The following is a 27,854-nucleotide window of genomic DNA, read 5'->3' on the forward strand; positions in this document are numbered from 1 at the left end:
GCATCAGCCTGAACGACAGCAGCGGCGGCAGCAGCAGGGTTCACAGATCTATTGTTCCCTCTTTCCTGAATAACAAACCTGGTTCTTTCTCACTGGGGACCCAGGGGAGGAGCAGAGACAGGGAGGGCGAGGACGGCCAGAGGAGACCCCCGCCTCCATTCTTGGTGCTGGATTACATCTCATTGGTTTGGACAAAAGCAGAAATCCTTTCCTCCAGCTCTCCACCTCGTGGCCGGCTCGTTTGTTTTCCCCTCCCCTCTTTGCTGCGTTGGAACGTCGGGGACCTGCGGAGGGTTCGGGACTGGCTAGAGTCATGGGGATGACGGGGGTCTGGACAGAACCGCCGTTTCTCTGGAGCATCATGCTGCTGTTTGTCTCCATCTGGGATGTACGTGCACAGTCCTCGCAGGGAGCGAAACCTCTGTACATCTGGCAAACAGGTATGGTGCAGCCGTCTCTGTCATTCCTGGAGGGGGTCAGGGGGATGTGATGCGTGTGTGTGGTCCAGCCAGTTGGCCCGGTGCTCTCCATATGTAGATACTCGTGTCGTCAGCTGTTAGCAGGCTGCCGAAGCTCCACTGTCGGCCTGATTGTGTCTGATTTGCTGCTCAGCTGCAGGTGAAGCCAAAGTTTGTGTGCTGGAGCCATCTTGGTGCTGGTTGGTTCGCTAACACGTCCACCGCAGTCCCCGAGGTCAAGAGCTCTCTAACGTTGTTTCCTGGATTCATTATCTCTGAGACAGCCGGACTGCTCAGCTGCTCCACTCGGACACAGTTATCCCAGTTGGTTGTGTGTGTAAGAGCAAAATGTGTGTGTGTGTGTGTGTGTGTGTGTGTGTGGGTGGGTGTGAGAGAGGGGCTGGTTTGTTTGTTTAAGGTGGGCGGTCGAAGAATCAAATGCAGTAAAATAGGAGCGCCCCCACTGCTGATGTTTGGGGTGGTGCCTTGCTCTGTAGCACATGTTCAGAGGGACACAATGCTGATGCCTGCTTGAGTGAGCTGAGGGGGGGGGGGGGGGCACGAGGGGAGAGGGGAGATGAACACCCCCCCACCAGCCACCAACCCATCTGGACACGAGGGCCCTTTGGATGCAGCAGGAGATCAATGTTCTCTCTACTGTTTCAATGGAACGGCGTACGGGTTTCACTGGGATCCGGGAAACACCCCCTCCCCCTCCCACCAGTACGGTCTGATCAATGAGCTGGGATCAATGGTGACTTTTGGTGGCAGCTGTGATGTAATCTGTACGTGTTAATGTCCGAAACATGCAGTGGATGACGGAGCCCATCAGAGCTGGGAGGTTTGAAGTGAAGCTTCTGATTGATTAGCACAATTCAGCTTTTTTAAACAGAAATCTAAAGATGTTTTTTTTAAAACATCTATTTTCATTAAAAATGACCAAATATGGATGGATTAATAGTAAATGCAACCCATCACATGGCAACAGCCAATAACTGAGGTGAGTCAGAACATGTGATAAACAAACACAGGCTTCAGCATCAGCATCGTAGAGCAGCGCTGACGTTAGCTGGTGGCTAATGACCTAAAACGGTGTCCAGCTGTTGTGACATTGTTTCCTTCCGTATTGTTCTTCACACCCTCTGTAGGAATGAAATCCTGCCCTATTATGTGTTCCACCTCCTGCGGTGTTAAGACAGCCAGCAGGATTAAGGCTAGAGGACCCGCAGCAGATTGGCCAGACAACGTTAACCTAGATACACTCCTGGCATGTTTTTTTACTCTTGGTGTGGGTGCCAGTTTGTAAAAGCTAATGCTAGTATGCTAGTAAATGCTGGGTCTGGCTTGCTAACAGGGCTATGAATAGAGAGAAGCAGGCAAGAACCTGTTTTAATGCCCTGGTTCCTCTCCTGATCCAAGACTGACAGACAGGTGTTTTTATGTTTGATCCTGGTTTGCACCTTGGTACACGGGGGAATCTGGACTTTACAGGACTTCTTCAAGGAAGAAGTTTGTGTGCTTTTCTGCAGTGACATGTTCATGCAGATGTGGAATTATCCGCCTCAGCAGTGATGCAGCTAATGCTGAGGTCAGCAGTTACACTTTCAGTGAAAGCACAAAGGAACTAGAACAGAATCTAAGAGGACCCCCGATTCAGGAAAGCACCAACAGACCCCAGAGGAGCCCCGCAGATGTCCCCACTGGTGGCTCTGCAGCATGTGGGTAGAGAGCTGGGACAGATGAAGGAGGATCACAACACTGAACACGTTATATGTTCAACACTCCAGAACACGTTTAACTGTGGAAAATGTTTGAATTTAGAACACGTTTTACTCTAGAGCTGGAGCCTGTATGAGCAGGTGAACTGGCCGTCGTTGCTGCTGCTGCTTCTCCTGCCAATAGTTTGGATACATCCCAGCTCAGGTAAAGACAGACGGTCAGGAGGAAGCCGTGAGTGAAGCTGAGCGGAGCAGGAACCCGCTGCTCTGGTGGATGGTCACCATTAAAGCTGCACCCTGGAGACAACAGCAGGCTTGTGTGTCTCTGTTGGGTCCTGGTGACACCACACATACTGTCTCACTTTGAGTCACATGACCACCTCTTTGTTCTTTCTCCAGTGTCCCTTCTCTGCCTCTCTCTCTCTCTCTCACACACACACACACACACGCACGCACGCACGCACGCACGCACGCACGCACGCACGCACACACACACACACACACACACACACACACACACACACACACACTACCTATAAGATGACCTATACCCACTACAGGTATAGGTCATCTTATAGGTAGTGTGTGTGTGTGTGTGTGTGTGTGTGTGTGTATGTGTATGTGTGATTGTGTGTGTTTTATGACAGGTCAGATAAATATTATTGCTTTGATCTATGGTAACCCTCCACAAGTTGACTGATTGATTGAACGATAGATAGATAGATAGATAGATAGATAGATAGATAGATAGATAGATAGATAGATAGATAGATAGATAGATAGATAGATAGATAGATAGATAGATAGATAGATAGATAGATAGATAGATAGATAGATAGATAGATAGATGGATGGATGGATGGATGGATGTGGGTGTCTAGAGACCAAGGTCCAGATGAACTGACCACATTAATGCCATTAGAGTCTTTCCCGACCTTCAGCTGCTGGTGCCGTGCAGCTTAACCTGCAGGTTTGAGGACTGGCCTGAGCAACATAAAGAGCTTTGCTTCAGCCTGTATCTTCATGGACGCTTCCGCAGAGCGATCAGGTCCACTTATCCTAAACCCAACATGATCTAATGACTCTGAGTTCTGCTGGTTCTTCTTATCGGAGCATCTCACCAGGCTGTTATTCCAAGTTGGTGGAGGTGATTGACTAGTTATCAATACTGATAACCAGTCAATGTTTTGGTCTATTTTCAGCATGTCTGTTCCTCTCCTTCTTCTGTCCTTCCCCTGATCTGTCTTTCTTTCTCTTCCTCCTTTATCCATCTGTCCATCAACTAGAGCGTCCTCTCTATGACCCTACCGAAGGATTCTCCCTGTTAGGATTTGACATGGAAAAGCCTCTGAAGAAGAACGCAGGTCTCCTCCTTCAGTTGCTGGTCTGAAACCTCAGTAAAAGTTCCTCCTGACTAAATTCTTCTGTCCTCAGGAGACGCATGAATCCCACATTAATGCAGATCTTGCAATTATTCATCGACTAGAAATCACAATGTTGCTCAACGATGGCAGCTTTGGTGTCAATGTCTCAATCCTCATCGAAGCTGACCTCATCTTCATCATCTTCATCATCGAGTTCTTTTAATGTGCGACGAAATGCACCAAAACTCACAGCAAAGCCTGAAAATGAGAAAAAGAGATGAAGAGAGAGAAAGTATGAAGGCATCAATAGAAAAAATGATGAAAAATGCACACACACACACACACACACACACACACACACACACACACACACACACACACACACACACATACATGACACACACACACACACATCTCACAAACAAACACATCACACACACGTCACAGACACAACACACACACACACACGTCTCATATGCTCGTCTCACACACACACACACACACACCGCTCATAAATACACTAGTCACTCACACACACAAGCAAACAAACACATACGACACACACATACGCACATGACATACACACACACACTCGCGTGTTCACACACATGTACGAGTCACATCAGATATGCTACATAAAACCGAACACACAATAATACACAACTGGCCCAGACTCATGTATAGGTGTAACTTTTGATTCCCACAACAGTTAAATTTTTCTGGCGTTTTCTACCGATAGCTGATTGGTAACTTAACCACAATCTACTACAGGCGACCCACCAGAGGTTCCAATTACAGGTTTATTCTACTTTCAACTTTATTCCAGTTGCAGGTTTGTGCCAATTTCAGGTTTATTCCAATTACACATTTATTCTCACTTCAGGTTTAAATTCCCAATGAGCTGAGATAAAAGCAAATATCTGAAGGAAGAAATGAGGTCGAGAACCAGTGTGAAACTGGTTTTAATTTTGTTTGGCAGGATTGACTGATGCTCAGCAGAGGAAGGAAGGAACGGGATTTTGCTGCATCAAATCAGCAGGTTAACGAAGGGTTAAGGAAAAGGGCCTTTTTGCTTTAAAGGCTCGCTAATTATCCGACACACGTGTGTTGGGTGACATCACGTGTTGTGACTGCAGCAGATCCCGACGAGTCACTGCGGGGAGCTGTGGCTCGCTGTGCTGCTGACCTTGATTCACAGATATTTCCGGAATCCTGACCGTGATGATTTGATTAGTGAGCGAACATTCTAGTTCTCCCACAGAGCCACCAGGAAGAACCTCAGCATTAATGAAACGAGCCAGAAAAACATAGTCTCTTCCTTTCATGGTGAGATTTAATTACAGGAGGCATCGATCGTCTGGATTCTCAATAATAAATCAATAATCCCTGATCACCACCACAGCTCATTTCTTGTTTGAGTGTTGGCTGTGACTGAATTTGCTCCATAAAAATAATGAAGCAATATAAATTTATTTGTGGGAATCTGCAGATTACAGCAGATTAACATCAGGCATCATTACCCAACAGCCACCTGCTGTCCTCCACCTGACTGGGCTCATCGCTCCCGAGCTGGACCTCAGCCGCGGAGCTGCTGGAATCATCATTGCTCAAATCCTTGTTGGATTAGGGATTGTTACAGGAGACACAGCATAATGTTGCTGCGTAGAAAGATTGAAGATTAAAAATATCTTCATGTAACAGACACTGAAATCCTGCTGAGTCTCTGACGTTGGGCCGGTATAAATATCTCAGAGTCACAGTTAACATCCTTTAAAATCATCAGATTAGCAAACAACACCTTGATGATGCCCTGATGATACCCCTGACGATGCACCTGATGACACCCATAATACCCTGATGATTTCCCTGATGATGCCCCTGATGATACCCCTGCTGATACCCCTGATGATGTCATTGACGATGCATCTGATGATACCCATGATGATACCCCTTCTGATACCCCTGCTGATACCCCTGCTGATGTCCCTGATGATACCCCTGATGATGCCCCTGATGATACCCCTGATGATGCATCTGTTGATTCCCCTGATGATACCCCTGATGATACCCCTGATGATGCCCTGATGATGCCCCTGATGATACCCCTTCTGATACCCCTGCTGATACCCCTGATGATGTCCCTGATGATACCCCTTCTGATACCCCTGCTGATACCCCTGATGATGTCCCTGATGATACCCCTGATGATGCCCCTGATGATACCCCTGATGATGTCCTTGATGATACCCCTGATGATGCATCTGTTGATTCCCCTGATGATACCCCTGCTGATACCCCTGATGATACCCCTGATGATGCCCTGATGATGCCCCTGATGTGGTGATAGAGGAGATCAGTCAGGGTAGGGGGTGAAAGGTTATTGAGAGCACTGGAGCCCCTGTATGGGGGGCAAGTGAGGGGAACAGAGGAGAGTGATGTGTTCTCTGGAGCAGCTGAGGCTGAGCAACTGAACATACTGTTGGTTTTGGAGGACAGTGGAAGGGAAGCCATGGAGGAGGCTCCTGCAGTAATGTAGTTGGAGGCGATGAAGGTGTAAATGAGTGTTTCAGCTGAGGGGGAAAGGGTGGTGCAGAGGCAGCAATATTATAGAGGTGGAAGTGAGCTGTAGTCATGTGGTGGAGGTTGTTACTTGAAGGAGAGAGCAGAGTCCATGATGATACTGAGGCTTCAGGCCAGGGGAACCAAAGGTGATGATTTCTGTACTTTTACTGAACTGGTCTATTATGGTCTATTATATTATGTGAAGCCATCGGTGAGGGTGGAGAGAATGATTGGAGAGATGGCTTTGTATGAAATGTGAGCTCCTGGATGGCCTTGACAGGAAAAACTGATAAAAACTGACTTTGTAGTGGTTTCTATATGGAATCATGGGTAATGGAGCCAGGGGAGCTGTTGCAGGAGAGGTGGAATGTGAGAGGTGGCCGCGGTTCGGCCGAATTTTGACATTTGTGGAGGATTTAGAGGACTGATCCAGTGGTACCAATGGTATGAGGTGTGAGCGAGGGGTGTAGAGGCTGTGGAGGGAGCGGGTGCTGTTGAGGATGACAGCCAGAGCCTTGACCCCCACAGGGGTTTAATTACAGCAATGACATGTACCTGATCATGAATTTAAAAATTTACATTTACTGAGGCGACTTTGTCCACAAAAGTTCTGGCAGGGACTTTGAAATAAACCAGATAGAATTACACTTAAAACCATAATATGTAAAGCTGGAGGATCTAAAACATGGAATTATTCTAAACCAGGGAACTGCATTTGCTGAAAATCTGCAGAATCATAGTTAAAGTGGAGGCACTAAAGCAGCTTAGAGCAGAGGGCAGCTGGACATTAGCGTCCCCTGTGAGGGTCCCTGAGCTGTTGGCAGGTGACTATGGTCATGTGACATCTGCAAACAAGCTGGAATGTGCTGTACAGTACTTAAAACCGTAGGTACTGTGTTTTCCGTGTCTGGGATACAGGAAGATAATCCAGAGACATCATAGAATTTAACAGGAATCATCATAATTCTCCTCCTACCCCCCACACCCCCAGGACTGATGTTTGAAAGGCGATAGTAATATCTGATTTGATCAGCAGAAGGTGAAGGTGTGGAACAGCAGGAGCTCATTGTCCCTCACTGGACGGTGTCCATCTGAGCTCACGGACACTGGAATAAAACCACTTCCTGATTTTGATTTTGTTTTCGATTTTGAATTGGTTAATAAATTACTGGAATCAAATCAGTCACAAACCTTCGTGACTCCATGTTTTATCTGCAGCTTCACCTCGTCAGTCCTCGTTAGTCCTCGTCAGTCCTCCTCACTTCACACAGCTGTGATGGTTTTCTATGATGTCTTCATCCACGGTAATAAAAGAGAAGATTCACCATCTGAACGGTTTAAACAGCTGAAATGCTCTCCAGTCTATCTCTCTCTCTTTCTCTCTCTCTCGCTCTCTCTCTCTCTCTCTCTCTCTCACACACACACACACACACACACACACACACACACACACACACACACACACACACACAGTTAATATGTGAGGAACACTCCTGAGATTGAGCTGTGAAACTAAATATATCTTGGCCAGCACAGTCTTGCTTTCTTCCTCTCTTTCTGTCACTCCAGCTACAATGAGCCAATCAAGACCTCTGCCATCCATCCATCCATCCATCCATCCATCCATCCATCCATCCATCCATCCATCCATCCATCCATCCATCCACCCTCCCTCCCCCACCACTAAAACACAACACTTTTGATGCTGCTGAACCCCATCTGCTGTGTTTACAGCGATTGTGGTGAGCAGCAGGAGGAGGAGGTGCAGATGCAGAGGCTCCATGCCTCCTTGTACCGTATCTTTGCGCACACATGAATATAAAATAACTCATCGGTTTGACGGCACAAATGAACATCCTCCTTTGCAGGAGTTTTCCTCTGTAAATTATTGCCTAGTGCTGGTTCCCTGATGCTTTCAAGAGTTCTCTGCACCCTCAAAGTTCATGTCTCACTTTATCTGGAAAGAGTAAATTACATTGACTGATGTAATGTGAGTGTGCTGTGGGCCAACACGGAGCCACAACAACAGTAACGAAAGGCTCCCAGTACAGGGTTTGGTCACCATGTGTCACCGTGTTTCACCAGAGCTGTCATCTCCTGTGTGTCAGCCAGGAGCCTGCAGGCATGTTCTTCAAAAGAAGCTCCACCCTGACATGTGGGGGATGGGCCTCATACACACACACAAACTCACACTTCGAGACGCAGATACAACCGCGGATATGCAGATCGAAATGATCTGGTGCAAATTACAAATGTGAAAATGCCATTTGTTTTTCATTCCCCACTCTGCTTTGGTCCCACTGTAATTCTGCTATTTGACTCAACCTGATTCTTGGTTCCATTTGATGGTGATGCATTTGCAACAGCAAGACCTTTTCCTTCGCAGCAAAAGGTCTTGCTGTTGCTTTCAGACCGTGCAAGTACTGTATCTCCATCAAACATGTATCTCCAGGAGTGCGGTCAGGTGTACACTCCTGTGCTTTGGCCTCAAATCTTGGACCTGTTGTGTCAGAAATGATGATTTAAGTGAGCGCTGACATTCTCATGCTCTCTCATGCTGCAGCTCAAGCTTAAAGTCTGAGTGTGCTTTGGATTTTAACGTCACTTCACATTTGTACTGTGAGACACCGAAGAGACGCAAGTACTGTGTCCTCTTTGGGCCCCTGCTGACTGACCAGGAATCCCCTGGCAACACCCCTGCTGCGCTCACTGAGCCACAGTCCACGGTCACCGAGCATGCTCGAAATAAACATGAGAAAGCTGCTGTCGAAGGTTTTGTGTTGATTAAGAATGAAAAGGAAAGGTCTTGTGATGGCGTTGATGACGAACCCAGACAAAATCTGTGAAAATATAGAATAGAAAAATATAGAATAAAGGCAAAAATGTTTTCAATTTGATCAATTAACACGGTTTCTATACCAGATTTTAAAATGTTAAAATGACCTTTAATTTTTCAGAGGTCAGTGTAAATGCTGAGCATCCATTGACACCAGGCTTTGCCATTGTTGGAGTTAATGACATCTTGTTGGTGATGACATCATCGTTAGCGTTCATTACTCTTGAGCGATGTGGCTATTGTTTGTGTCAGTGCTGAGCTTGATGATATCAATGTTGGTGACCATAGTCTTGTTGCTGTTGGCGATGACATTAATGATGATGATGATGATGTCACTGTCGGTGAGTGTGATGACATTACTTGTTGTTTCGTATCGGATCAGAATAGCATCAACAGATTTTTGGCAGAGCCGCTCACAGCATCTGTATCCATCCATTGGTCTAATTTTAACAGCACCCATCCTTTACCACCACCACCACCACCACCACCACCACCTCCTCCTCCTCCTCCTCCTCCTCCTCCTCCTCCTCCTCCTCAGGGAGTCCACTCTGCTGTGTTTTTCATCCCAGTCCAATCATGTTAGCCTGTCTACTCTGTCAGCTGACTAATGCCTTTTCATCTAAAGGGCAGATTTAACCATTGAGTTCTCCTCTCATCTTCCCTGTGAAGTCATCCCTTCATGGTGCCCTCCTCATCCTCTCCTCCTCCTTCTGGACTGCTATTCTTTTTTGATGAGCAGCACGCTCAGACCCTTAGGTGTGTTGATAAGGTCAGCATTTCATTCACGTCCCTGCTCCCCCTTTTAGATCAACATGAGCACCAACAGGAGGAAACTGTCTGTCTCTAGAAATATGTAGATTTTACTTGATACTTTACAAATTAAAGGATTTTGTGACACCGGCTGTTGATGGATTTAGGTTAGAGTCACCTTTATATTCTAGAGGACATTTCAGTTGTAATATAAGGAGATTTTGTGTCACACTTGTCCAGATGGGAAATGATCGCTAATACTGGTTTCCCACTGTTGCTAATGGTTGCAGGACTACTGTTAATGTTGGAAGGTGACCAAGGAAATAAAGATCTCCTCTGTGATCTGAGTATTAACCTACTCCCCCAGATAAATATATAATCAATAAATGAAATATTCTCTAAGATGCCTCAGTCTTATTTTACCTAATGTGCACGAGCTTCCTTTACCAGTTGAAGAAGAGGCATTTATGATAGAAGGATTGTACACTGAAATTTGCAGGCCATAAATCAGTTTGCTCACTCAACCTCCCACTCTTCTATAGTGTTGCCCTTCTTCTGGCAGCCTTTGATGTTTTTTGTGTCATACAAAACCTCCTTCAGGTTTTAATGTCAGCTTCTGTTCCACTTCTCTTCTCTAGTCCTCCTCTGATGTCTAGTCCTCCGCTCTCAGTTGGACCTTGAGCTCCCTTTGAACATGCATCTCCTTCTCTTGTTGCCATGATTCAATGCCCTCTTCTTTGCAATGGGGAGGTGCTTGAGGTTGCTGGTGATCCAAGATGTGTTCTTAGGGAAGCAGTGCACCTATTTAATACCCTAAATGTCCTCATTGTGTTAAGATGCTCCAGAGAGTGGATACAAAGCAATCCTCAGGACCTCAACTGCCTCTGGTCACCATTTCCTGAATGTGCTGGTGGCAGTGGGTTGTCTCTGGATCTTTTGTCTCCTGTCTGGTTTGAGCAGGACGTAGGAGGTGGTCAGACTTTCCCAGCGGGGGCAGTATGAGTGTCCCTCACATTTGGATGCAGGATACCTAATGTCCTGTTGTTCCCTTGTGGAACAGGTTACATGTCGGTGAGAGTCTGGTAGCAACAAACACTGGCTGGAGACTCTGGAATGATCAGGGACATTTTTCGGATGTTGCTGAAGCTTTTCTGATGGTCAGGCCAAAAGCCACTGCTGGGAAGGAGATCTCATACTGTTTTTCATTATTTCAGTAAATGCCAGTTGAACATCTTTAACGTTTTAGAATTAATCCATCATGGCGAGTTTCCAGGAAATCCATTCACCCACCCATCCATCCCGAGTTCAGTTACAGCTTTATTGATCAGCATGCATTGATACTCTTCAGCCAGCAACTGCCAACGACAGTTATAATGGAGGAATCTGTATTGATTCTGTGATCAATTATTCTAATATTGTATCTCCTCTTTCCAGGTCCGTGGGGTCGTTGCATGGGTAGTGAGTGCGGACCCGGTGGCAGCCAGAGCAGGGCAGTTTGGTGTGCCCACTCTGAGGGCTGGACCACCCTCCTGACCAACTGCAACCAGACAGAACGGCCAAACAATCAGCAAAGTTGCTTCAGGGTATGTGACTGGCACAAAGACCTCTACGACTGGCAGCTTGGTGCTTGGAACCAGTGTGTCCCAATTTCAATGCGCAGCGGGGGTCTACAGCTTCCTTCAGTGTGTACCCGTGGAGAGGAGGGCATTCAGACCCGTGAGGTCAGCTGCGTCCAAAAATCAGGAGAACCAGCACAAGATGCCATCTGTGAATACTTTGAACCCAAACCACGTCTGGAGCAGGCTTGTCTCATTCCTTGTCCACAGGACTGTGTCGTTTCCAAGTTCAGTATGTGGACTCCATGTTCTAAAACATGTGGGATGGGTTTACAGAACCGTATCCGTTTTGTCCTGGCTCCCCCACTTTTTGGAGGGGCAGCTTGTCCAAACCTGACTGAATTTCAGACGTGCCAGGTGAAGCAATGTGAGGGAAATGAGAGCCTCTACAGCCTCAGGGTCGGACCCTGGGGACCCTGCTCTGTTCCAATGCCGCGGCAAGCCAGACAGGCCGATGACCAGCACCGAGAAGTTCTCAACCCCCCCACAGAAACTGATACACTTCCGCAAGATGGTGAAAAATCTCCCAAAGGATATGAGAAACCAACTAGCAATGGTCTTAAGCAGTCCAGGGAAGGTAACAGGCAGTTGAAGGAGGCTGGGACACAAATCCTAGAGAGTGACAAAGAAGAAGACAGAAGGTCAAAAGATGGTAATAAACAGCAGAGAGGGGGAGGCAAACCATCCAGACCTAACAGAAAATTGGGCCGTGTCCACCAGAGACCAGACAGGCCTTCCAGACAGGCAGACAGGCCTAAGCGACAGAAAAAAGCCAAGAATAAAGAAAAGAGAGAAAAAATGCGAGTTAAGGCTCAGGAAAAGTTAAAAGAGAGGAGTAAGGTGAAAGATCCTGAGACCAAAGAGCTCATCAAGAAGAAGAGAAACAGGAACCGTCAAAACAGGCCTGGAGGAAAATTCTGGGATGTCCAGGTGGGGTACCAGACCAGGGAAGTAACCTGCGTTCACAAGAATGGGAATGTTGAGACTCTCAGGTAACAAGCATTGAAATGTTTCTGATTTTGTGTTTGACGTTAGGAAACAGGTTAATGACTTTAATAATGACATTAACCCAGGTTAATATTCTCCAGCTCAAATGAATAAAACTCATCCCTAACAATGACTCTACATGTTGTCTTTGTCTGTCTTCTCATGTGTCCAGCATGTGCTCTCAGGAGACTGCACCAATAACCTTCCAGGCCTGTGTCATGACCAAAGACTGCGTCCTGAGTGAATGGTCCGAATGGGCCGCCTGCTCCAAGGACTGCTATGACCCAAACGGTCCCAAAGGACAGCGTACTCGCACCAGGAGGGTCAGCCAGTTCCCAGTAGGTGGTGGAACAGCCTGTCCTCAGCTGGAGGAGACAGAGCTCTGCAGCCCACAGGGAGATGGAATGAGCCCCTGCATCATGTATGTACACAATGGAAGGCAATTCTGACATTTCAGAGGTCAAAAATGGGATGGAATTACTGCAACTAATCTCTGCTTCATAACAGCGTCAATGTTTTCGGTTGTCTGAGAAATATGTAGAGCCACATTTCCATCATTATTTCTCATTTGTCATAGACTGACTGACAAGGGACCAATTGTGACCATTTTAGTAAACCCAATTAAAACCAGATGTTGATCACAAGTAGCAGTGCTCGCACCTCAGGGTATACCTGATCTCAGGGTATACCTGATCTCAGGGTATACCTGATCTCAGGGTATACCGCACCTCAGGGTGCACCTGATCTCAGGGTATACCTCATCTCAGGGTGCACCTGATTTCAGGGTATACCTGACCTCAGGGTGCACCTGACCTCAGGGTATACCTAACCTCAGGGTGCACCTGACCTCAGGGTGCACCTGACCTCAGGGTATACCTGAACTCAGGGTATACCGCACCTCAGGGTGCACCTGATCTCAGGGTGCACCTGATATCAGGGTATACCTGACCTCAGGGTGCACCTGACCTCAGGGTATACCTGACCTCAGGGTGCACCTGACCTCAGGGTATACCTGAACTCAGGGTATACCGCACCTCAGGGTGCACCTGATCTCAGGGTATACCTGACCTCAGGGTGCACCTGATATCAGGGTATACCTGAACTCAGGGTATACCGCACCTCAGGGTGCACCTGACCTTAGGGTGCACCTGACCTAGGGGTATACCTCATCTCAGGGTGCACCTGATCTCAGCATGCACCCGACCTCAGGGTGCACCTGATCTCAGGGTATACCTCATCTCAGGGTGCACCTGATTTCAGGGTATACCTGACCTCAGGGTGCACCTGACCTCAGGGTATACCTAACCTCAGGGTGCACCTGACCTCAGGGTGCACCTGACCTCAGGGTATACCTGAACTCAGGGTATACCGCACCTCAGGGTGCACCTGATCTCAGGGTGCACCTGATATCAGGGTATACCTGACCTCAGGGTGCACCTGACCTCAGGGTATACCTGACCTCAGGGTGCACCTGACCTCAGGGTATACCTGAACTCAGGGTATACCGCACCTCAGGGTGCACCTGATCTCAGGGTATACCTGACCTCAGGGTGCACCTGATATCAGGGTATACCTGAACTCAGGGTATACCGCACCTCAGGGTGCACCTGACCTTAGGGTGCACCTGACCTAGGGGTATACCTCATCTCAGGGTGCACCTGATCTCAGCATGCACCCGACCTCAGGGTGCACCTGATCTCAGGGTGCACCTGACCTGTAGTTTTAGGGAGCTGTCCTGAGCTCAGACAGTACCCAAAGATTGCTGCCATGTCAAAAGTTACTAATAAACTCATTTTGATCTTGATTTTTGAGTTTTTGATTTTGAAAAAAAGTAAAGAATGAACACATTGGAACTTTCTATTTTGTCTTTGCTTAGTTACAGCTGGAGATCAACAGAGTGGTCTGAGTGCAGAGTGGACATGCTGCTGAGCCAACAGGACCGGCGGCGGGGAAACCAAACCAGTCTGTGTGGAGGTGGGATCCAGACTCGGGAGGTCTACTGCGTCCAGATAAGCAGTGACCCTGTTTCACTCAGGGGCAAAGAGGGTAACTTTGATGCAAACTATTTCAATAAATAAATAAATACAATTTGACATTCATATATTTCATTTATGTATTTTAGTTTAGAAGATAAAATTGCAGTTGCATTTTAACTTGATAATAATAGTGCATTGTAAAGAGTAGACATGCGTCAGGAGACTAATGACCGTGATAAGACAGGACACATGAGTTTTCACTTTAGTAGAGTTAGCAGTATTAGCAGAGTTAGCAGTATTAGCAGAGTTAGCAGTATTAGCAAGCACAAAGAGCTGGAAATGACCCCCGCAAGGCTGTACATCTGAGTCCATCCCAGTAGTGACAATGACACGAGCCGTCTGCTGAGGATGATTAACACTTGATTCATTTTTTGTAGTTTTCCTTTGCTGTTTTGACATTTTGTCTGATCTCCTCTTCTACGTGTTCCTGCAGCCCTGCGACCAGTGGACAGTGAACTTTGTCTGGATTTGCCCCCGAACACCACCCAGCTTTGCCATATTAGCTGTCCCATCGAGTGTGAGGTGTCTGGGTGGAGCGCCTGGGGACCGTGTACCTATGAGAACTGTAGAGACCAGTCAACCAAGAAAGGTGAAGATCCCATGCCACAGACCACAGTTGTTCACCTTAATTTTAAAGAGTCACTATTTTCCACATCCATTTTTAGTGTAATTAGCAGTATTGAAATCATATTGAAAGAACCAATCGAGAAGACAACTGCAGTGTGCGGTGTGTCAGAATTGTGCTGGCCGACAGGACAAGATGTTCAGGACTGATGCAAAAACAAATGCAACAGAAAAAGAAAAATGTTGCAATCACAGAAACTAAGTAGGAGCAAAAACTTAGAACCCCACAAAACAGGTGCAGGAAAAAAAGGTGCAAAGGAACAGAGGTGGTAAGTTCCAGCTGTAGCTGAGTCACCAAATATAGACCAACACTAGAGGGCGACAAAGCCAAGCTGACTGCAGTCTGATTAATGTAGGTGTTGTAAGAGGGTTAGCATTGGATATTTGGATGTACAACAGTGTTAGTGGACAGCTGGACTTCTGCTGGTCCCTCAGGGATGGATTCCCTGTCACACACTCATATGCCCATAGTTATATCACTAGACACAACCTTGTGCTTCTATATTTGTAAGGACCTTCATAGATATAATGCATTATCCAGCTCCTTACCCTTAAACTAACATCACAGCGAATCCCCTAACCCTAACCCTGATTCTGCCCTAAAGCCAGTTCTAACCTCAACCTTAAAACCAGGTTTTATACATGCACACACATATATTCACCTTCTTTTGAGTTTGATTGATTGTTCTTTTCCTGTTAATTTTAAGTCTTTTTTTTGAGTGTTTCAAGTGCCAATTCCTCATTTATTTCTAATAATTGAATTTCCTCCAGCCGCACCTCCCCACCCCCCCAGCAATCAATAAGGCCTCCATCAGTGTGTCTACGAGTGGCAGAACAAGTTCTGCTGAGCTGCCTGATGAAATAAATGCTACGAAGGGCAGCAGGAGATAAATGTGATAGAACAGGTTTAACCTGAGTCCTGCAGACGCTCCAGGCCTCGGCTCTCTTATCTGACTGATGCAGGATTTGCCAGTAGTGACCTTGACTCGCCCCCGTCCCACGGTCATGGAATCCCAGTAGGCTTGGAAAGAGGAGGACAAAACCCCTGTCCAGCTCCACCCGACCTACAAACATGAAAACAAAGACTACATGAAACCTTAGATCGATTTTTGTTCTACATGTCTTGTGAGAAGACTTCTGACAAATGGACATGATTAATCCTTCTCCTGATTAACCCTGGACATGATTAATCCTGAACTATGATCTGGTGTAACATATTAAATCCACCTTTTATTTGGAAGCAAATCAAATCAAAACACTGTAATGGTGTCTCTTTCAAAATTACACGCTGTTGTTGATGCCTGTTGTTCCACTACAGGCTTCAAACTGAGGAAGAGGAAAATCATCAATGAACCCACTGGTGGTACCGGGAACTGCCCCCATCTGGTGGAGGCCATACCATGTGAAGAACCCAGCTGCTTTGAGTGGCTGGTGGTGAAACTGGACGAGTGTCTCCCTGATAATGACAAAGAGTGTGGCCCAGGAACACAGATCCCACAAGCACAGTGTGTCAACAGTGATGGTGAGTGAGTCTGAAATTCTGCTTGTTTGGATCCGATAATTTTCAGGTTTTATGAAACGTTCAGACGTAGAGAAATGAAGCTATGACACTATGACAGCTGTATGCATGCATGACAGTCAGTCAAAGCTCAGGCTGGTCTTAAAGATGGCAAATCTAATGACCTCAAACTTCCTTCTTCTGACCTCATTCAGACCCAACTGAATGTGTTTGGTCCTGAGCTCTTCAGAACTCTTCAGCTAAGTTAATGTGTAAAGTGAGAACAGGATCAGCCGTATCAGCATCCACCTCCCTCCCTCCCTCCCTCTCTCCCTCCCTCCCTCCCTCCCTTCCTCTCTTGACATCAACTGCTCAGGTTCTGTATAGCATCCAGAGATACCATTGTGATCCTATCCTCAATTTGTGACCAGCAGAACACTGAAGAACACTGAAACGGGTTCGGGTTTGGGGTTAATGATCCTGCAGACTGCCCAGGTCACGAGGTGATGATGCCGTTAAAAACACGGTGCTCCAGTATGTCAGCAGTGCAGAGGCCAGTGGGTCTCCAGCACCTTCGGCCACCTGGAACTTCCTGTTAACCTGACATGGCTCCACACCAGCCTCCGCCCTCAGTCAGTTGGACCCCCCCTAATGAATGATCTTGCTTCTGTCTTTCCAGGTGAATATGTGGAAAAGCAGTTGTGCCGCGACGCCATTCTGCCCATGCCGGTCATCTGTGAGGTGCCTTGTCCAAAGGACTGCGCCTTGAGTCCCTGGACCACCTGGTCTCACTGCTCACACACCTGCTCTGGAAAGAACACAGAGGGGAAGCAGATGAGAGCTCGTTCGATCCTGGCCTACAATGCAGGAGAAGGTATAAACAGCCATGACAGCACACATAAGACGGACACGGGAAGGTTCGGGCAAACAGACTGCAGCAGGGTTGTCACACTGTGTGTTCCTCTGTAGTGACAGCCAAGGTCGTGGCGTGGGTCACTGTGATGCAGGGTAAGAACGGACCACAGGGACCACACATCCGCCCAGATGAATCTTCCGTATTTATTGAAACTTTCTCTCTGACTTCTGTTCAAGGTCCTTCCCTCTTGTCGTTGGTTCGTCCAATTTTTGGTACATTTGATGTCATTACAGTAGAATGAATTCCTTAGAGTACGTAGAAGTAGTCTGGAGACTCTACCTGTGTCACGTGGATCTTTAGTTGTTTGGATTTCCTGGTTCAGGGGAATCTGATGCTTTTGAACTGCTTCTAGGTCCCCTCCCTGGATCTCCAGGACAGAATGAATGTATGAATGCACAGACGGGATGTGAAAGAGGGCAGAGTATATGGGAGAAGGTCTCAGTGCATCAACTGTCATGACTGAGATGGCTCAGGGTCACCTGTGCCACTAAAGCATCATTCATCAATCAGTGCACGACTCCAATCAATCAGATGGTCAATTTCTGAAGTGAAAATTCAAATGTCCTTCCGGATTTTGGGGCCATGTGGCCTGAGACACAGAGGTCACACAGTGTCAGTGATGGAAACACCTCCATCACCTGACGAGGGTGTGTTGATCCACCTGGTGTCTTGAGGTCACCTCTACCTTTAATCAGCCTCAACAGATCTGCCTTTTATCTTTTTCGTCACGGAGTCTCTTAGATAAATATCGAAATGAGACGCATTAACGTCTAGTGATTATGGGTAAAAAACAGACCACCCCCAAGAATCCTCCTCCCCCATTTTCCTCTTTTCTCTCTTCATGTGTGACGATGACAGTAAGATCTTATTTCGTGTTGCTTTGTCTCAGGTGGAATACAGTGTCCCAACATCAGCGCCCTGCAGGAGGTGAGGAACTGCAACGAGCATCCTTGCACCGTGTACCACTGGCAGACGGGTGCGTGGGGACAGTGCACGGAGGACACGTCCATTTCCACCGGCAACATGTCTGTGGCCCAAAGTCGAGGCAACGACGCCTCCTGCTCAGTGGGGATGCAAACCCGAAAGGTCATCTGTGTCCGAGTCAACGTGGGCCAGGTTCCTCCCAAAAAGTAAGAGTCGACATCGTGGCTCACAGGCTCCAACTCGGGGCCTCAGAGGCAGCTCCCTGACGTTCAGTGAGGTTTGGTGCTTCTAGATGTTTTAGGGACTTTCCACAGTCTTTGTGCTGCTTTTCCTGTCACCGGTTGGCTGATCAGCTACCGGTGCCACATCCTATTTTCCCATGAGCGCCTCCACGGGGAACACGGCTTCCCTTTTTATTCATATTTAACACAACAGGGGAGTGATTGCGTGAACACACTGTCTCTGCCGTCTCCTGAGACTATTCCTAAACTTAAAGCTTCACTCACTTTAGCTTTTTTTGAGCTTTTCTTCAGCTTGGATTAATGACACTGGTACTCCTGAGCTCAGGGAACTCCTCTCATCTGTACCTCCATGGTGGATCAGGGATGTGTTGCATGTGCACGGTATTATTTCATTCACAGAAGGAATAAAGACACAGGGCCACCGGTACGGCCTTTAAAAGTGGCAGGTTTGAATTTCTTTTATGAACGTGCATTGAATTAAAATTTTATACAAAAGGTAAACAACAAATAAAAGCAAAAAGGAAAAAAAAACACTAATAAATAAATTAAATTAAAAAGTACGCCAAAGGTTAAAAGAACCATGAAAAAGACTGAAGTGCGACCAGAGGCTTAAAGATTTCATGTGGAGAGTCTACAGTTGGACCCAGTTCAGGCCAATTCGACTTTACATTTAGAAAGATTGTTTCAGTCCAGATTGTTTACAGAACCTGGAGATCCAGGTTCAATAATTCCCGACTGATGCTTTTAAACATGTTCCTGCAGGTGTCCCGAGAGCGTGCGTCCAGACACGGTCAGACCATGTTTACTGCCTTGTAAGAGGGACTGTATCATCACGCCGTACAGCGACTGGACCCCCTGTCCAACATCCTGTGATGCAGGTACAGTCTGGAGGATTGTCAGTCACTTCCTGTAAGCTAGCAGCTAGCAGCTAGCACCCCCCAAACCACACACTCAGAACAGGGCCAGAACTAAATATGGGATTGATTCTCAATCTTTTCTACCTCACAAAAAAATGGATTAAAATATGAGACGTCTGCTGAAGAACATTAATAATGTGTCTTTAATAAGAACAGGTCACATGGAGAAGTTTTCCCCTCAGTTTTAGGGAAGTCTGATGAACATCTGTAACCGTCTGTATTTGTCTGTCTGTAGTATCTACAGTGTCTCTCTGTCTCACCTGCATGCCTGGAGTCATTTTTACAGCACCTCTCTGGCCTCTTTGCTCAGACGGTAGCAGAAAAAAGATGCAGTACCGGAAACGCATCATCACCCAGTCACCAGCCAATGGAGGGCAAGACTGTCCCGAGACACTGAGTCAGGAGAGAGAGTGCGACGTTCCATCTGTGTGCCAAGGATACAGGTGATTCCCGTCCAGTCACCTGCATGTTTTCAACATCAGAACATATTCCTCCAAACAGAGTCCTCTCATATTTAAGCGTCATCCTTCTGCAGCTCCTCATCTGAAGTTTTTTTTCCAGATGGAAAACCCACAAATGGAGACGATGCCAGCTGGTTCCGTGGACGGTTCGTCAGGACAGTCCTGGAGCTCAGGAAACCTGCGGACCTGGCATGCAGGTTCGAGGTATGGAAAAACCCCTCTCTCCCTCTCTCTTTTGTCTTAATAACAGATCGAAAAGTGGACAGTCGTCGCTTCATTAAGTTGAAATGTTCCTGTCCTCTTCAGCCGTTTCATGTCGGAAGCAGGATGGTTCTCAAGCCGACATCGAAGCTTGTCTGAAGTTTGCGAGCGCCATGCCGCCCCTCACGCAGCCCTGCCAGCTGCCCTGTCAGGAAGACTGCCAGCTCAGCAACTGGTCCAAGTTTTCCCCCTGCACAGCGGACTGCATCGGGGTCAGGACTCGCAAGAGGGTGCTGATGGGTGAGTTGGGCTCCTGACCCAAGCCCACCTGGGAGACCGTTTCCATGCTGTAAAGACTCCTCGCGACTCCATGTAATGATGTTTCGTGTGTTTGTGCAGGAAAGAGCAAAAAACGGGACCAGTGCAGGAACCATCAGATGTTTCCACTGAGTGAGACCCAGTACTGCCCCTGTAACAAATACAACGCCCAGCCTGTGGGGAACTGGTCAGATTGTGTCCTACCTGAGGGTGGCCGCATAGAGGGTCAGCTGGGCATGAAGGTCCAGGGTGACATCAAAGAATGTGGCCAAGGTTATCGATATCAGGCCATGGCGTGCTACAACCAGGACAACCAGATTGTTGAGACTTCTCGCTGCAACAGCCATGGTCAGTTTATTTTCCCTCTTTCATTGGGCAGAAACCTTCACCCCAGGCCAGGAAGACCCTAGTTAAAAGTTAATTCATGCAGCTCTAAATGAACCTATATTACCTTTATTATCCTTCAGGATGGTCTGATTATTAAAAAGGTATATGTTGGCCTCTGTTTTATGGGGAATATGAGATGTCTCTGTGTTTAGCCTTTCCAGGCTCATAGCTTGGTCTCATAGACCGAGACCAGAGATGATGACTGTGCTGCCACCCTAAAACGTGTCCTGTGGGATGTCACTGGTTTCAGGCTACATTGAGGAGGCTTGCATCATCGCTTGTCCATCGGATTGTAAGCTGAGTGAGTGGTCCAACTGGTCACGCTGCAGTAAGTCCTGCGGAAGTGGAGTCAAAGTTCGCTCCAAGTGGCTCAGAGAAAAACCCTACAACGGTGGGAGACCTTGTCCCAAACTGGACCATGTCAATCAGGCAAGAAACATTTTCTCTGCTCCATCAGCATAAGTTGACGTGGAAGGATGTAGATCAAACACATGACTGACATTTATTTGTGTCCCTGCTGTCTCTCTGCTGATGGTCCCATCCACAGGCTCAGGTAACGAGGCTTTAAGAATTTGATTGACATTTTCTGAAATCCCCTTGTTTTTAGTGCTGAATCTGTGCGTGATTTGTGTAAGGTGTACGAGGTGGTCCCGTGCCTCAGTGACTGCGGTCAGTACGTCTGGGTGGCCGAGCCATGGAGTGTGTGGAAGGTCAGCAACGTGGACCTGAATGATAATTGTGGTGAAGGTGTTCAGACCAGGAAAGTGCGGTAAGTTGACCCAGAACACCAACATGTCCACAGTCTCTCTGCTTTGCTTTGCTGATCATGGACTGTTTCCAGGTGTGTGCTCAACACTGTCGATGGGCCCTCTGAGCAGGTGGAAGACTACTTGTGTGATCCAGAGAAGATGCCTGTGGGGGCCCGCAACAGCCGCCTGCCCTGCCCTGAGGACTGTGTGTTATCAGACTGGGGAGCCTGGAGTCCTTGTCCACTGGTAAGAAGAGCATCAGCTTCTTCTCTGTACTGCTTATCTATTTAGTTTTAGGGTGATACTGAAGTGCTCTGAAACCTCAGCGTACTGGATTTTCTCATTTTTCTTTTCCCACTCAGCCATGTAATGTGACCAGCACTCGCAGAAGAAGTGCTTACCCGCTCCGCCAGCCTGGACCAGAGAAGGTCTGCCCCCCCACTGAGGAGACAGAGCCATGCACACTTAACAGCAACTGTTTCCACTACTCCTACAACATCACTGGTAACGAGCTAACCCATTCCCTTGAGCAGAATTCTCACATGACTGACATGTAAGCCTGTACCGAACCATGTCCGTGCAGACTGGAGCACCTGCCAGCTCAGTGACAGAGCTGTGTGTGGAAATGGAATTAAAACACGCATGTTGGACTGCGTCCGGAGTGACGGCAAGTCAGTCGATCTCAACTTCTGCAAAGAGGTGGGTGTGTAAAGTTTCTGTATTTCAGGCCGAGCCGCTTCTTTGGCAGCACTGAGTATCCTCTTGTCTTCCAGTTGGGCCTGGAGAGGAAGTGGCAGATGAACGCTTCCTGTGTTGTGGAATGTCCTGTCAACTGCCAGCTGTCTGACTGGTCGCCATGGTCGGAATGTACCCATACGTGTGGGCTCGCAGGTGAGGAGAGGAGAGGAGAGGAGAGGAGAGGAGAGGAGAGGAGAGGAGGGGAGGGGAGGGGAGAGGAGAGGAGAGGAGAGGAGAGGAGAGGAGAGGAGGGGAGGGGAGGGGAGGGGAGGGGAGGGGAGGGGAGGGGAGAGGGGAGGGGAGGGGAGGGGAGGGGAGGAGAGGAGAGGAGGGGAGGGGAGGGGAGGGGAGGGGAGGGGAGGGGAGGAGAGGAGAGGAGAGGAGAGGAGAGGAGGAGAGGAGAGGAGAGGGGAGGGGAGGGGAGGAGAGGGGAGGAGAGGAGAGGAGAGGAGAGGAGAGGAGAGGAGATGAGAGGGGGAGGGGAGGGGAGGGGAGGGGAGGACACTATTCCTGTAAAACATCACCTGCATGGAAACACTAAACAGTCACTCCATTAACCAGAGACTGACAGGAGACTCAGGGAAACTTATTCAGACCAGAGTGGTCGAGATCCTCTCAGTGGGCCAAAGGTCACTGGATGAGATTATATTCAGAATCCTTCATGTCTCCAGGACATGGACCAACATGGCTCTTGATCCAATGAGGGTCAGCCAGTAGTTCCATCTCTGCATCCAGTGGAGGTTTCCTGGAATGATTTCCCTTTTTGTTTTTCATCTGCTCCCCTGCAGGAAAGCTGTGGAGGAGGAGAACAGTGACCCAGGCTCCGCAGGGTGACGGGAGGCCTTGTCCGACCCAGGTGGAGCAGTGGAAACCCTGTCTGGTCAAACCCTGCTTCCACTGGAGATACGGCAGCTGGTCTGAGTGCAGGACTGAGGTCAGTCATCAGGACATCAGCAACTGTCCTCAGCTACAGTCTGTCTTTCTTTTCCCTCTGCTTCCTTTCTTCACTTTCTTTGTCTTCTCCCCCCCCGAGGTTTCGCATTAGAACAAATTACATTTTTGTGGTTCTTTCTCCATCAGAGCTATAATAAGATCATAGCCCAATCAGACCAGGTGTTGTAGAATGGGCCTCTGAAGCTGTGTGCTAACCTTCTGCTCTGCCTCCGGCTCTAAGGGGGCGAGGTGTGGAGAAGGCCTGCGCTCGAGGAACGTGTCGTGCTTTGTGTCCGATGGATCCAATCAGCAGGACAGCAGCATGGTGGATGATGATCTGTGTGGAGAGCTGGAACCCAGCGTGAATGGAGACCCTAACATTGTTCTCCAGGAAATATGTACCGTCCCCTGTCCAGGTAGGAGGACAGGAAGGCAATCGACATCTGTGATTGTGTGGGGGTTTTCTCCTTAAAGGAGCAGCTCCATTCGAGCCACCTACACAATAACGTAATGTGAACTGAGATCTTGGTCAGAAGTTAGAGAACTCAGCTGAGAACACTGAGTCAGGACCAGGCAGATGATAGAAATTCAGAATGAAGTGGCTTTGTTTAGGATCAGTGAGATCATTTCCTGTTGAAACTGAAGGTTTTCCATCACCATTTCCTCTTTGTCCTGCAGGAGAGTGCTACCTGACAGAATGGACCATTTGGAGTCGTTGCCAGATAAGCTGTGTGAATGGAAATGACCTGGGCTTTGGTTCGGTCCAGGTGCGATCCCGTGCTGTGGTAGCCCAGGACCCAGAGAACCTTCTCCAGTGTCCAGAACAGGAGCTGGAGGCCCGGCCATGCACAGGTCAAACATGGCACGTAGCAGACAGGGAAAAGCATATGAGCTGTGGTTCCAACATGTGCTGTGGTCTTCCTAGCAGAGGGGGAATGTTTCGAGTACAAGTGGAAGACGGGACCGTGGAGAGGTTCTTCTCGGAATGTGTGGTGTGAGCGTACAGACGGGCTCAATGTTACAGGTAAGCAAAGCTTAGCTAGAACTGAGGTGGTTCCAGGGTTTGTAAGAGGTGAAACAGGATCTTAGTTTTTCTCCGTATGGTGGTCCCATGATGAGGTGGTGGTTTGTCCAGGGTGTCCCCCCTCACCTGAAGGCAGCCGGGACAGGCTCCAGCCCTCCATGAAGGGACACAGCTGGGAAAAATGGATGATACTTCCAAATTTCTCCTCCAGTTTCCTGCTTGAAGACTTTGTTCTTTATTAAGTTTCTGTGCTGTCAGTCAGAATATGTAGAAGAACCTGGAGGCTGGGACCCATTTGTGGATCAGGAGTGTTCACCATGACACCACAGCTCTTTCTCACAAACGTCCTCGTGAATATTCATGTGCCTTGTATGGAGTCAGCTCACTGCAACGGGAAAAATCTAATTGGATGAAAGATCACACCTTTTATTTAGTTTTAAAATAATGTTCATTAGACCTTTGAATGGGCATCAGATTATTACCAACCAGTTTGCTGCCATTTGGTCCACAGGTGGATGTACGGTGTCCACCAAACCCATGGCAGACCGGTCATGTGACCCGCCCTGCACCAAGCCCCGCTCGCTTTGTACCGAGGTGAGTATATTTATGAGAGTGAAGGTGTGGCAGAAGGTGTCTGGAGGGGTGCTGGGGGTGTGATGAGCTCCACACCTGACTGGCTGATGTTTCCATGGGTTTGTTCCCAATGCTTCTCTCTGTGTTCAGTATTGTGGAAGTTAATCCTTTATTTCAGCAAATATCTCGGCGACAGGTTGGATTCGTCTCCTAGTTGGACTCACCTGAAATCACTCGTGTTTTGCTGCCTTCTAATGCTGCTAAAGACCGACGGGTGTGCATGGCAACAGTGGTGAAAATGTGTCGACGATTACGTGAAACTACTGCTGCAAAACCTGCGAGTGTGTGTGTTTGTGTGTGTGTGTGTGTGTGTGTGACAGGCGGGCGTGTGCGGCTGTGAGGAGGGCTACACTGAGGTGATGACATCAGACGGTCTGCTGGATCAGTGCACCCTCATCCCCGTGCTGGAGATCCCCACAGCAGGAGACAACAGGGCTGATGTGAAGACCATCCGAGCTTTTAGCCCCACCCAGCCTGAGGTCAGCGCCCCGGGCCGGGCTGGACGCACCTGGTTCTTGCAGCCCTTTGGTCCAGGTGGGTCACGTTACCGTGTTTGTATAAAGATGTTTGAGGTGATCAGATTCGATCAAACGGCTTTGACAAAAGGGGAATTTACAAAAGCAGAGGGAACCTGTCAAAAGTCTGAGGGAAAACAGAAGAAAGACTTAAACGTAAAGCATGAAGATCAAAACCGAAGCGCAGAAGAGCCACAGTGTCATGTTTTTAGAGACGTGACAGACGTGTGTTTGTGTGTGAGCAGACGGAAAGCTGAAGACCTGGGTTTATGGAGTCGCAGCGGGAGCATTTGTTCTGCTCGTCTTCATCGTCTCCATGACCTATTTAGCATGGTACGTATCAACCTACACCCCGCTGCAACCTACAGCACCATCTCAAATGGGTCTGAAGAACCCTCGGTTACATTTCTATTTTATTTACCAACGGAATTTAGCCAGAAAATAAAAAACGATATCAGCAAATGGCTGTAGGAAGCCAGGAGGGTCATGGGCCAGAGCCTCATACCCTTCCACCTTCATCTGGAGTCATCGGTGTCCAGTGGAGCTTCATTTCTGCTTCATTCTTAAGGAGGTTCTCCTAAATTCCTTATGAAGGTGCCACAGATGTCCTCCATGCTCGTCATCCTGCTGCTTTGCTACGTTCCTCCTGCACTCTTTTATGACAATCATCCTCCTCCACCTCTTTGCTGTTCGTGTTTCCTCTCTTCTTCTCGGCTGTGAGGAGCCCCTGCTCTGGATGGAGGAACCAACCCTTCTTAGCACTGACGCACTGATTCTCTTGAACTCCGACACAAGTAACCTTCTTCTTCTCCTTCTTTATTCTTGTGCCAGTTCGGCATCTTGGCTTTGGTTGGTTGGTACCAAAACTCTTTGCTCCAAAGAACCGCCTTTCCATGTAAGACTGGTGTCTTCGGTTCCGACCACTGTGGTATGAGTCCTGGTCCAAGTCCTGGCCCATCTCACCACCATCTTTGACTGGCAACCTCTCTCAGCTTTCAATGTCCTCCCTCGGGCTGGTGGACCTTCAGAACTCTCAGGTTCTGTCACAGCAACAGAGGTTTATTATCACTTAAATATGTTGGTCACTGGGGAATCTGCCATCCATCCATCCATCCATCCATCCATCCATCCATCCATCCATCCATCCATCCATCCATCCATCCATTATTGTCGTTATTAGTATTATTATCATCATTATTATTATTATTGTTGTTGTTGTTAGCGGATGCAAAGAGCAAACAAACTCTAGATTCCATCAGACGATCAGGACGTTTTTATTGACATCACTGCTCAGATTAGCTTTCATCAGGTTTTGCTTGGGGTTCCTTCTTGTTTGTGTTGATGTATTTATCATTTATTTACCTGTCATTATTGTTTCATTTTTGTCTCCATCTTCATCCTCACACCACCTGCTGGGTTGTAGTGGGCGTGGCCTGTGCTGCAGGTCCAGAGCCAAGTGTCCCTCCGAAGGCGCTTATTGGACAGACCCAAACGGCTTTGCGGTGCCTTATGTGTGTCCGGCCTGTCAGAAACTAGAGCAGCATGAATTACAGCAACACAAGCAACAGCCACAACAGGAGGAAGAGCGATGTGAGGCGCTGCTGCTACAGCCTCCAGCAGCAGGACCACTGCCCCCGGCCCCCCCCCCCCCCCCCCCCCCCCCCCCCGCATTTTGAAACACTGATCACGTAAGGTCAGGCCTTATGTCCGCTCATCGTGCCTGACTCTCCTTTAGGCCCCAACACCTCGAGTGCCTGTTCTCTCATGAAACCGCATCACTTCCTGGAGGTGAGAGGTCACATGTGTGGATATTTACTGCACTTAACAGGAAAAAAGGCCCAAACGGGAAAGTAATCAATGAAATGATGGATTCGTCCTAATTAGCCTTAGAGTAAGGATGACAGAAGAACATTTGGACTCACTTTGTTCTATCCAACAGACAGGTTAGTGCGTCTCAACTGCCGCCACCTTGTGGTCATCACACACATTTCGTCTTTAATTGTGTTTCTACAAATGTGCTTTGAACCACAACAGTTTGGGAGATGATTGAAAATCAATTTTTCTTTCTCCGTCCGTAGTAAAAAACCAAAGAGGCCTCAGAGACGACAGATGAACAACAGGCTGAAGCCGCTGACTCTTGCCTACGATGGAGACGCTGACATGTAGCCGACGGCCTCTACATACTGTAGCAAACGGAGGGTTTGGTCCACGTCACGGCCGCTGCTGAAGACAGTCTCTCTGCAACCACGGCAGGATGGAGACAGCTTCTCCCATGTCTTTTCTGTCTCACAAGAGCCTTCACAAATTCTTTATCTTCTTCTGGAAGTCTGCCTTGACGTCTCTTTCACTGATACTGCCAGTAACCCCCCCCCCCCCCGACCCCCGACCCCTGACCCCTGATGCCCCCACCAAGCACAAAACCGTGTTGGTCCTTTTGGAAATCCTCA

At 48.0% G+C, this 27,854-nt stretch overlaps 1 protein-coding gene across 1 annotated transcript; it reads left to right on the forward strand.

Moving 5' to 3' along the window:
* Window positions 1-27,767, forward strand: LOC115251826 (thrombospondin type-1 domain-containing protein 7A-like). Its single transcript, XM_029845491.1, has 27 exons — window positions 1-440; window positions 11,123-12,296; window positions 12,464-12,712; window positions 14,168-14,337; window positions 14,761-14,916; window positions 16,270-16,473; window positions 17,129-17,323; window positions 18,255-18,495; window positions 19,294-19,409; window positions 19,759-19,891; window positions 20,010-20,113; window positions 20,216-20,410; window positions 20,510-20,776; window positions 21,066-21,246; window positions 21,447-21,584; window positions 21,657-21,810; window positions 21,927-22,068; window positions 22,148-22,263; window positions 22,338-22,455; window positions 23,091-23,236; window positions 23,477-23,651; window positions 23,914-24,087; window positions 24,164-24,259; window positions 24,771-24,853; window positions 25,213-25,426; window positions 25,653-25,740; window positions 27,486-27,767. The coding sequence occupies exons 1-27, from the start codon at window positions 314-316 to the stop codon at window positions 27,571-27,573; spliced, it is 5,244 nt and encodes a 1,747-aa protein (XP_029701351.1). The 5' UTR covers window positions 1-313; the 3' UTR covers window positions 27,574-27,767.
* Window positions 27,768-27,854: the final 87 nt, after the last annotated feature.

This window comes from Takifugu rubripes, chromosome 12, assembly GCF_901000725.2.
Source record: "Takifugu rubripes chromosome 12, fTakRub1.2, whole genome shotgun sequence".
NCBI lineage: Eukaryota > Metazoa > Chordata > Actinopteri > Tetraodontiformes > Tetraodontidae > Takifugu > Takifugu rubripes.